General features: G+C 36.0%; 1 protein-coding gene across 1 annotated transcript in view; it reads left to right on the top strand.

The window, feature by feature from the left end:
- SLC25A12 (solute carrier family 25 member 12) overlaps positions 1 to 12,243 on the top strand; it is a 121,718-nt gene that overhangs the window by 18,669 nt on the left and 90,806 nt on the right. Inside the window, exon 4 of the mRNA XM_036746647.1 lies at positions 12,098 to 12,213. Coding sequence (XP_036602542.1) covers positions 12,098 to 12,213 — 116 coding nt within the window. The remainder of the gene's footprint in view (positions 1 to 12,097; positions 12,214 to 12,243) is intronic.

The raw sequence follows: 12,243 nt of genomic DNA, 5'->3' as shown, positions 1-12,243 counted from the left end.
TGATAATTTCTTGAAAGATGGTATCTAGGCTCTTTTTTTGATCATGGCTTTCAGGTAGTCCAATAATTTTTAAATTATCTCTCCTGGATCTATTTTCCAGGTCAGTGGTTTTTCCAAGGAGATATTTCACATTGTCTTCCATTTTTTCATTCCTTTGGTTCTATTTTATAATATCCTGATTTCTCATAAAGTCACTAGCTTCCACTTGCTCCAATCTAATTTTTAAAGTAGTATTTTCTTCAGTGGTCTTTTGGACCTCCTTTTCCATTTGGCTAATTCTGCCTTTCAAGGCATTCTTCTCCTCATTGGCTTTTTGGAGCTCTTTTGCCATTTGAGTTAGTCTGTTTTTTAAGGTGTTGTTTTCTTCAGTGTATTTTTCAGTATTTTTTTGGGTCTCCTTTAGCAAGTCATTGACTTGTTTTTCATGGTTTTCTCGCATCCTTCTCATTTCTCTTCCCAATTTTTCCTCTACTTCTCTAACTTGCTTTTCCAAATCCTTTTTGAGCTCTTCCATGGCCTGGGACCAGTTCATGTTTTTCTTGGAGGCTTTTGGTATAGGCTCTTGCACTTTATTGACTTCTTTAGGCTGTATGTTTTGGTCTTCTTTGTCACCAAAGAAAGAATGCAAAGTCTGAGACTGAATCTCGGTGCGTTTTCGCTGCCTGGCCATATTCCCAGCCAACTAACTTGACCTTTGAGTTTTTCAGTGGGGTATGACTGCTTGTAGACTACAGAGTTCTATGTTCCACGTTTGGGGGGGAGGTGCCAGCTCTGCCACACCAGCACTGCTCCTTCCCCAACCCCCAACCCGAACTGGGCTTAGATCTTCAGCAGGCTGTGCACCCCTGCTCTGATCCGCCACTTAATTCCTCCCACCAGGTGGGCCTGGAGCTGGAAGTAACAACAGCTGTAGCTGCCCCACCTCCGCTGCCCCCGGGGCTGGAAGCCGAACCGGGAACCCGAACTCCTTCTACTCCCGCAGCTTTTCCCACTAATCTTCTCTGTTGTCTTTGGTGTTTGTGGGTTGAGAAGTCAGGTAACTGCTGCAGCTCACTGATTCAGGGCGCTAGGCCACGCTCCGCCTGGCTCCTGGTCTGGTTGGTCCTGCCGCCACCCACGCTGAGCTCTGCTCCGCTCTGCTCCAAGCTCCGTGTGGGATAGACCTCACCCAGAGACCATCCAGGCTGTCCTGGACTGGAGCCCTGCTTCCCTCTGCTGTTCTGTGGGTTCTGCCATCTTGGCTCTCTTGTTTGTTTTCAACAACTTGTTGCAAATTGTAAAATTACATAAAAAAGGTGGGGGGGGGGAGCCAAGATGGCAGCTGGTAAGCAGGCACTGGAGTGAGCTCCATACCGAGCCCCTCCAAAAACCTATAAAAAATGGCTCTGAACCAATTCTAGAATGGCAGAACCCACAGACAGAAATCAGAAGAGGGTTAAGAGGCTTTCAATTTGAAATGAATGTAAAATGACTTAGGGAGATATAAATTACTTCTAAAACCAGAGATAATAAATTTTCTAGTATTATTAATATGAGAGGATTTTTTTTTAGTCACTTAACGTGTATTTTTTTAAATGTAGGCTTCTTTTTTGGGTTGCTTATAACCTAAATGTAACTTGGGATAATTCAAACAACTTTCTTAGAATTTACTTACATATCACATTACATAATCTTCTTTGATTACATAATTTACTGTGTTTCAGTGTGTTTTTTGAACCAAAGACAACGAAATCAAGGCTTAGGTAAGCCTTAGTTACCTCTTCTGATTTCTGTCGGATGATTGCATCTACCCCCAAAAGATCCAAACAGTGAAATCTACATAAGAGAAGGACTTAAAAATACTAGGGGTCAAATTACATTTGATAATTCACCTTGAATTGGGTTAGACATGAATGCAGTTCTTTTTGATACTAAACATTTTCAAATTGGTATATTGTTCTTTAAATGTCCAATAATGAGTCAGATTTTCATAGCTTATTAGCATTATTTAATTAGAATCACAAGTTTTCCCTGAGACAGCTTATATATAATCTGTTCACAGTTGAATTTTTAGTGTCTTGAACACTAAATCATAATGGAACCATATGTTTTGACAATGTGTTCCTTGACTAATCTCTATACCCAAAGGGGGAGAAAATAGCAATATCTATTTTCACACTGAAATATTTTACACTGATGACATTATATATCACTTGGATACTCTGTTCTGGATATTCCCCTTTCCTTCCATTTTCTTCCCTCATTCTACATATGAGGGAATAAATTTTCTTCTTTCATTTTTCACCCTAACAAGTGATAGAGGGCTTGATCGTATAATTCAGTGAGTGCATTTACCCAAATGCAAGGTGCTTCTTAATTTCATTTTAGTTGCAAACGAAAAAAATGCCACAAATAATTCTTCTGCATAGCACTTCATAATTATATTTGTGCTCATAAGGGACCAGAAATGAAACACTAAATTTAGCCTACATGCCTCTTAAGTTTTTGAATGAATAGGGATGGGGTGGTTTAGATAAATTAGTCTAGCAGTTCCCTGCTCCATGCACAGATCTTTATTGTACTGATTTTCTTATATTCTCAATGCCAGCAAACCCCCAACTTTACCCCCTGAATGGGCAGAACGTAAAAGCAGAGTGTTATATGGGTATTTGCTATGTCCAACATATTATAAAAGAGCAGTTGGGTATGTTATAAATAGTTCAGTTTATTGTCTAAAAGTGGAAGCAATTAGCCTAATGTATATCTTTCTTAGTTTTAACTAAAATTTTGAAGTCCTTCATGTAAATGAAAAGTAAAATTATTTTATACTTTATATGCAGGTATCTGAGGTACTATTGTACAATTTAGATTTGAAATCTAAAATGTTTAGACAGTTGTTTGTTTTAAGCTGTAACTTACAGAATTGTAGGTTCTATATTTGTCCCTACTCAGGATTTCATGGGAAGGCTCTGTTCTCTCTCATAGAGCAGAAGAATCTGAGTTTTCCCCATTTTCAGAAATTTATTTTGTCAGTGTTTATGATGAAAACAGCAAAAAGCTGTGTGTGTTTGTGTGTGTGTGTGTGTGTGTGTGTGTGTGTTGTATAACAGCTGTAAAATTTATATATCAATTATTTAGGGGGGGCCATTAGGTCTATGTTAAATTGAACCTAGGGGACCTGGGCAAAACAGTGAATGTCATATTGAAGTGTGAGCTTAGTTCTGTCAGAGGTATACACTTGCAGATTATAAATTGGTTAGATTCCTGCCAGTAATACCAGAAGAGAATCTATAACAAGCTAAAGGGGGAAAAATAATTGAAGAAAAATTGTCCTAGGAATGTGTTTCTACTTTCATGAGCAGACTGCTTCTCTGTTTTCTTTTAAAAAATGAATAATATGGTTACCTTGTAACAGATTATAAAATGTATATGGGATCAGAGGTGCAAAAAGGCGAGTCAGAATTGTGAAATGATTTATTTTAAAGTCACAAATGCTTCTGTGCATCATTTGCTGACTATGCTACTTGAAAAAAAATCTTATTGATATCCTTTGTTTATACATCATATTCAGTTTCAGATATTCTTATTTTCCTAATAATCATAATAGTAATTGTGATAACAATCTAATATTTATGTAGCACTTACTGTATGCTAAGCACTTTATAATTATTTCATTTGATCCTCACAGCAACCCTGAGAAGTTGGTGCTATTATTATCCCCAATTTACAGATGAGGAAACTGAGGCAAACAGAGGTCAAATGACTCAACCAGGGTGACACAGCTAGTGTGTGAATGAGCCTTCCCTTGTAATAAAGAAAAACCATTAAGTGTAACTAAAAGAAAGTGGCTGGTGACCATGTCTGTCAGAGTATGTAGCATTCCACAGCCAGAATCTCCCCTGCCCCCTACCTCTCTATCAAAGAAAGGGATGTACTTTCCTTCTCTAGGGCCAAGATTGCTCACTATAATTACTCAGCATTCAGCTTCATTTGATCATTTTTGTCCACATTTTGTAGTTACTGTGTATACTATTCTCCCCGTTCTACTTCACTTTGTATCGGTTCATACATTTCTTCCTATGTTATCCTGAATTCCTTAAATTCCTCACAACATAATAAAGTACTGTGAAATTTGTGAACTAAAATTTGTTCAGCCATGCCTTAGTCAATGCATACTGCCCATTTTGTTTCTAGATTTTTGCTACCACACCAAAATGCCACTCTGAATACTATGTGTGAGTCCTTTCTGTCTTTGACCTCCTTAGGGTATATGATCACTAGTGGGATCTCTAGGTTAACAACATGAACATTTTAGTCAGTTATATAGAATAATTAAAAATTGTTTTTAAGAATGGCTAGACCCATTTGCAACTTCATCAACACTATATTAATCTGTCTTTTTTAGCCCTTCTAGCATTGAATATTTCCATCTTTAATAATTTTTGCCAGTTTGTTGAGTATAAGGTGAAATCTGTTTTTTCCTCAAGATTTGGAGCAAGCTTTCATTTGGTTGTGAATAGTTTGCAATTTTTGGGGGGGAAACTGTTCATATGTTTGATTATTTACTTTTTAAGCAAACCCTCTACTTTTTTAGTTGAACATCCTAAATAAAACAAAGGTCATTTGAGTGTTGAGATTTTCTAACATCTTTGTTATAATCCTCTTACCAAACATATTTGAGTCAGTATAGTTTTCACTTCAGGCACATTCTCAGGGATATAGAATTCATAGGTAATAGTAATAGTAATGATGATAATAATAATAACAGCTATTTATATAGCACTTTCAGATTAGCAAAGTACTTTACATAAATGTTATCTTATTTGATTATCACATAAACCCCATTTTATTCCTGTCTTACAGATGAGGAAATTAAGGCTGATATAGGAACAGCAAAACCAGGTAGTATCTTGAAGCAATAATTAAACTCAGGTCTTCCTGATTCTAAATCCAGCTTTCTATTTACTATGCCACCTATCTTTTTGGACATTTTAGTTGGAAAAATGTAGCTATCTCAAAGATACCTAGTTTTAATCAGTTTTGATTGGTCACCTAATCTCTAGTAAAAAATGAACAATTTGTTTATTTAATCTTTAGCTTCTGTGTTTACTGCCACTTTTAGTCTATCAGAATGATTGTTCCAAGTTGTTCTAAGACTGGCAGAGTTATACATTAGGTTTATGTTTACTTATATTGCCATATGAGGAGAGAAAAAGATACTCCCAGTCCCCCATTGATCAAATTCAGAGAATCCCTAGGAAAGATAGAGCAATGATTCTGGTTGTAAACCAGTCTGTGACTACCAAGTAGTTCTTGAACAGGGCAACGGTATATGAACTATATAGTCCAAGGACCCATGTTCAAATCCTAGCTCTGCTGCTTTCTTCCTATGTGACTTTGAGCAAATCACATGACCTTTCTGATCTGCAATTTTATCATCTGTAAAATGTGGCGGTTGGATTAGCCAGCCTTTAAGATCTTTTTCTATTTCTAAATCATAGAATCTTAATGTATACAGTAGATAAATACAATAATTAACCACTGACAGACCAAATTGTGAAAAGGATAGAAGTACAAAAATTAAATAAGTAAATAAATGAATAAATGGCTTAATACCTTTCCTGTTATTTATTAGGAAACTAGTAGAAAAAATGTGGAAGCATCTTTTATTTTTTCAAATTTTCAAGGCATTAAGCACCATCATCAGAGTGAGGAATGGTTGGAAGAGACGTTTTGAATTTTTGTAATGTAGTTGCTATTATAACAAATGACCAAATTCTCCTCTACTATCTTAATTTTTAATATCTCAAATATCATCCTTTGCCACTCATGTCTTTGCAATATTGAACTGTTTTGGATTAGATCTGGATCCTGTGTGCTTCTATGGGAAATATTCTATGGGAATTCCTTGTTTGACAGATAGATCAAGATATGTACTTTTATAGTATGTAGGAATAGAGTAGATAGCCTGAAAACTGGCATTGAAGGAGATTAGTTGGTTTCCTAAGTAATTACTTTAGGAGAAAAAATAAATAAGTTCAGGGCATTCAATAAATTACATTCCATGTGGAGCAAAAATACATGGTTTTTGACTATTTACCACTACGACTATATTCGGTCCTGTCTCAGCGGGTATTTTTTTTATTGCCTTTCCATTCCTCTCATCAGTGAAGACTGCAGAATATTTCAGGAGTACATGATTGGACAATGGTAGGACATAAAAGCAAAAAACAAAATCTATAAAGGAAGGATACAACAGAAGAGGAACTATATAAAGGGATGGAAATTGTATTATAGAGAAGGTAAGGAATGGAAACTAAGATGGTGTAGGTGAAGTAAGAACAAGAATAAAAATAGATTTGTAGGAGGGGCTTCTGAGAAAGAGTAAAAGATGATCTGTGACCAAGTAGGAGTGGTATGTATGGGAGTCAGATAGGAAATGATGTATGTAAGGGTTAAACTTAATAAAATGTATTGTGTTTTTTTTTCCTCCCAGAAAACAAGTCCTCAAATTTCATGCCAAACTTTCAGGTAGTGTCTTATATACTAAGTATGATAAATATTTCCTATAGAAATTTTCTTTCCTTGAAATCTACCTCTGGAAAAATAGCAGTAATACAAAGAATTAAATTTTGTACAGAATACTATGCTTTGCTACCCTATGAGTTTGTTGTTTTCCTATGAATTAAAAAAAATCCCTTAACCTAGCTAGAACTTGAAAAACAATGATCATTACTTATTGTTATAGGAACCTGGTTTTTGTTCAGTCATTGTAGTCATGTGGAACTCTTCGTGATTGCATTTGGGGTTTTCTTGGCAAAGATATTGTAGTGGTTTGCCATTTCCTCTCCAGCTCTTTTTTTCTTCCCCCCACCCCACTTAGTAGTATTTTTTTTCCAATTACATGTAAAGATAGTTTTCAGCATGTACTTTTATAAGATTGTGAGTTCCAAATTTTTTCTCTCTCCCCCAAGACAGCAAGCAATCTAACATAGATTATACATGTACAATCATATTAAATATATTTCCACTTTAGTGATGTTGTGAAAAAAGAATCAGAACAAAAGGGAAAAAACACAAGAAAGAAAAAATTTTAAAAAGCAAAAATAGTGTGCTTTGATATGCATTCAGACTCTAGCTAATTTTTACAGATCAGGAAGCTGAGGCAAAAAGGATAAAGTGATTTGCCCAGGGTCACACTAAGTGACTTTCTCACAGTCACAGTGTCTGAGGCTTGATTTGAACTTAGGCCTTCCTGACTCCAGGCATGGTGCTCTATCCACTGTAGCACCTATCTGTCTAGTCAGGTAGGGAATTAGGTAGACCTGAGTTCAAATCCAGCCTTAGAGACTTCCTAGTTGTATGACCCTGGGCAAGTCACTTGACCTCTGTTTGCCTTAGTTTCCTCATCTGTAAAATAAGGATAATAACAGAACCTACCTCACGGGGTTGTTGTGAGGATAAATGAGATAATATTTGTGATATTCTTAGCACAGTGCCTGGAATGTAATAGGTACTATATAATGCTTCCCACCCACCACCCACTTCTTCCCTTTCCTATCATTTAATAGCTTTTCTTATGCAGATGATAGTTTTAGAATGTAGTAGGGCTGTTTAGCATGGAATCCAAGTAAAGATTAGGTTTTAGTCTGACTTTTAGTCTTTGACAGTTTTGCCCTGTGCTTTTTACATGTGTATACTTCCTCCTTCCATGCATAGTCCAACTCCTCCTGTCTTTTATTCTGTGATTCTTGTAGATGATTGTCTATAAACTCCTGTAGAATATATACCCACTGCATCTAAAACTTTCCCTTTTTCACTTAGAATCTCACTGATATATGACTCAGTATTCATTGTTTTGGTCTCATTCTGAGTTTATGACCCACCTACCACTTTTCAGGTTGTACATGTCCTAAGTAATATCGTTTATATTACATCATACATGTAAGTCTGATTTGGTCATAACTTGAATTCTGCTAAGATCCTCATGTTTGAAGACTCACATCCATGTAGCATCACAGGGAGAATATGGAGTTTAGCTTTTGTTGCAGTACAGTTTGGGATCATTGAAAGCACCGAGTACTAGCAAGTGAAAGCCAGTCCAATGTTCTTCCCAGGTCTGGGCCCAGCTTATTATTGCCTATCTGCAGTACCAATTCAAAATACTTGTATTCACGAACTATCATTTACTTTGTTTTTTTTCTGCAAACAGATCTTTTGAATTGCTGTTTCTCTAAGGAGGGTTTGTAATATTCTGGGACTTAATGAAATTAATTTGTTATCTCCAAATAGAGCTTGGAGAACTTCACCATCAATACAATATTTCTTTTGACCTTATGTAGCATGTTTTCCATGACACTAGTAATGACATTGGGCCACTGAATCTCTCTCTAACTTTTTTTTTTTTGAGGGAGAAAGGAAGGGAGACTGGGGTTAAGTGACTTGCCCAAGGTCACACAGCTAGTAAGTGTGTCAAATGTCTGAGGCCAGATTTGAACTCAGGTCCTCCTGACTCCAGGGCCAGTGCTTTACTCACTGAGCCACCTAGCTGCCCCTCTAACATTTTCTTAATGTCAGTAATGCTTTTGGTTTAATTTCGTTTCTCGTGGAGTCTTATGACTGTGTGTGTATACACTTGGATTTATATCATATTGCCTTGTAGCCTGCTTTTAATTCTACTGAGCCAAATGCTTTCGTATAAATTAATTAGCACAGTGGGATGTTACTTGCTTTTAATTCTATCAGTTATATGATTGCACGGATGTTAAGAGTTGTCTGCGAAAACTACCTGTTGCCCTTTTGTCAAGCATGCCCATCAAGGGCATCAAGCACTCAGTCTATTCTCAACAATTTTGTAAAGATGTAATAAGCACTATGTAAATATGGAGATGTACATTTTTGACATAGCCAATATGCAGATTTGTTTTGCTTGGTTAAACACATTTGCTATAAGGGTTTTGTTTTTCTTTCTTTCATTTTTTTGGGGGGAGTAGAACCAGCATTAGCAAAGTGAAAAAAAAGAAAAGCAAGAAAAAAAAGATCATTGAAAAACATTTTAAAAATACACAAAAGAAAAGGAAGGTCAGTAGGAAATGCAGACAAGTAGAATAGCTTTGACTATAACATGTTGGTTTTATCGTATATTTAAAAAGAAAAGCAATTTACTCATAATGCAGATTTGTAGCTTCATATGCAGACTTCTTTTTCTGTTCTACTTTGTTGTTTTTTTTTTTGGCAGGGCAGTTGGGGTTAAGTGACTTGCCCAAGGTCACACAGCTAGGACATGTGTCAAGTGTCTGAGGCCGGATTTGAACTCAGGTCCTCCTGACTCCAGGGTGGGTGCTCTACTCACTGTGCCACCTAGCTGCCCCTTCTGTTCTACTTTGTACATGGAAAAATGTTAAGTTTAGAACCAAAAAACCAAACAAACCCAACATCAAAAAGAGAAAGTCATATGGGTAGGTAGTTATTAATGCCTCTTCAGTCACTTTTATTTTCCTTCAGTAAAAACACCATCTTTGATCTTTCATTCTTTTAAAATTATCCCTTCTTTGAAAGATCTTGAGAATCAATTTAAGAATTCATTAATTTAAGTTGCTTCCTAAGTAGTGGGAAATGTGATTAGTAGATATAGCATGCTTTTTAATGCTATTTTATTTCTATCACAGTAAGTAGTTGCACTACTGATACTTTTACATGGTGTTGTCACTTCTGAGGACATGTGATCTTGGCATTTCATTTATAATCTGTTCAGCCTCTAGTTTTAAAATCACATGTGTGTATATACTGTAAATTTGGTTTTATGTACCTATTGATTCACTCATTAAAACCTATTCATTCATTTTTTTGTAAATTTATTTATTTTTAGTTTTCACTTCCATAAGTTTTAAATTTTCTCCACCTCCCCTCTCCCCAAGATGGCATGCAATCCGATATAGGCTCTACATATACATTCTTATTAAACATATTTTCCAATTAGTGATGTTGTATAGAAAAACAGATAGGAGGAATCATGAGAAAGAAAAAACAAAACAAAATAGAAAAAGAGAGCAATTAGTCTGCTCTGCATTCTGCATTCGATCTACATTCAGACTCCATAGTTCTTTCTCTGGATGTGGATGGCATTTTCCATCATGAGTCTTTTGGAGTTGTTTTAGGTCCTTGCATTGCTGAGAAGAGCTAAGTCTATCAAAGTCAGTCATCACACAATGTGGCTGTTACTGTGTACAATGTTCTCCTGGTTCTGCTCCCCTCACTCAGCATCAGTTCATTTAAGTCTTTGTAGGTTTTTCTGAAGTCTGCCTGCTCATCATTTCTTATAGCACAATAGTATTCCATTATATTCGTATACCATAACTTGTTCAGCCATTCAGTAATTAATGGACATCCTTCAATTTCCAGTTCTTGGTCACAACAAAAAGAGTTGCTATAAATATTTTTGTACATATAGGTCCTTTTGCTATTTTTAGGATCTCTTTAGGATATAGCCCCAGAAGTGGTATTGCTGGGTCAAAGGGCATGCACATTTTTATAGCCCTTTGGGCATAGTTCCAAATCTCTCTCCAGAATGGTTGGATCAGTTCACAACTCCACCAACATACTCATTCATTTTTTTAAAAGATTTTCTGGGTGAGGCAGTAAGCTACGATAGAAAGAATGCTCACTTGGTTTGGTATCAGAGGATCTGGTTTTGGATCCTGGTGCTGCCATTTATTTTTGCATTTATGACCTTGGGCAAATAATTTAAACTCTCTGGCCCTCAGTTTCCTCATCTATAAAATGAGGTGACTGGATTAGATCACCTCTGAGACTCCATTCTCATAAAGTTATGTAGCTTCATTTGTCCTGTTAGACTAACCTGTCACCATAAACCTAGGATTCACTTTAGGTGAATTCATATGCTGTAGAGGTGCTTTAGCTATCTAGCCTTTGCACTTTGGTGGGGGTAAAGGGGAGGAAAGGTATATTGGTATAGGGAACTCATGGTGTAGAAACTTCTTCCACTACTACAAATTAGCCATAGTACTCAGTAAATAATTTGTGAGTACCTTTTAGGAGTTCATCTTTTTATATGGCCAAACTCATCCTTTACTTGAAGACTAGGCATTTTTATCCTGGACTCTGATAGGATTTTTAGTTACTTGTTTAACAGAAAATTAGGCAGCATGGTGAAGCAGCCTCTGTGTAGAAGAATTGGGTCATTCTCATTAATTTATGGAGCAACACTTTCATAGAACTGCTTTCTGAGCAAGCACCACAGAAGCAGTGTATAATACTTCTGTTATAAAATATAGAACAGATTATATTGCATTTATGTGGTAGATACAATTAAGCCTCTTTAAGTTATTCCAATAAATGTGGAACATCATGATTTTTTTTAACCTGAATTGGGTTTGGAATTAATATAAAATGTAAAATCTTAAAGTATATTTTTTTTACTAATTTTTTATGGAATTTTTTGCTTCTGTGTCACCTTGATTTCCTTTTACCTGTCTCCCCCCACCCACAATAATCCTTTGAATTATAATATTCATTTTGTATTCTAACTGGGAAACCCAGCTAGGGGTTATAGTTAATTCAGTGTTTGCATTACATTGGGGGATGGGGAGAGACATTTGTTTTTTAAATATTTTTATTATTTCTAAAGGTAGCACTTAAAAATTGCCTGTATTTTCTCCTTTTCGGGAAATTTTTTTTTCCTTCATCCAGGCAGAGATTTTTCCTAAGCAGCTTAGCTTATATATTTATCAAAAAAGTATTTCTGACTCATGGTCCATATCAAATTGCGGACATTGCTATCAAATTTTGCATGATATAGCTTCTAAGAGATGATAATTTGAAGAAGGAAAAACATGAACATACCAATAAAGGTTCAGACTCAACATGTGGATATATGCACATTATGCATAATGTTACTGTAATGCCACTCCTTAGGAATCTCAAGTGTATGAGTGTCCATTAGATCTCTGCAGCAAGGTGGTAAGGGAGGACAATTATGCTTTATGTCCCTTTTCAGCTCAATGAGTGTAGCTTCGTAGCAGTTGTTCCCCAGCTGTAACTACCGCTGCTCTTACTAAGTCTCTAGAAATCTGACATTTTTTTTTATATTTTATTTTAGGTTGATCTCCTATCAAGAGTTTTTGGCATTTGAGTCTGTTTTGTGTGCCCCAGATGCTATGTTCATAGTAGCTTTCCAATTGTTTGACAAGAGTGGAACTGGAGAGGTGACATTTGGTAAGGATATTTCAAGACCAAAAAAAAAAA

Source organism: Trichosurus vulpecula, chromosome 2 (assembly GCF_011100635.1).
Source record: "Trichosurus vulpecula isolate mTriVul1 chromosome 2, mTriVul1.pri, whole genome shotgun sequence".
Lineage (NCBI taxonomy): Eukaryota > Metazoa > Chordata > Mammalia > Diprotodontia > Phalangeridae > Trichosurus > Trichosurus vulpecula.
Note: the sequence above shows the minus strand (reverse complement) of the source record. Positions and strands in the feature narration are given on the sequence as shown.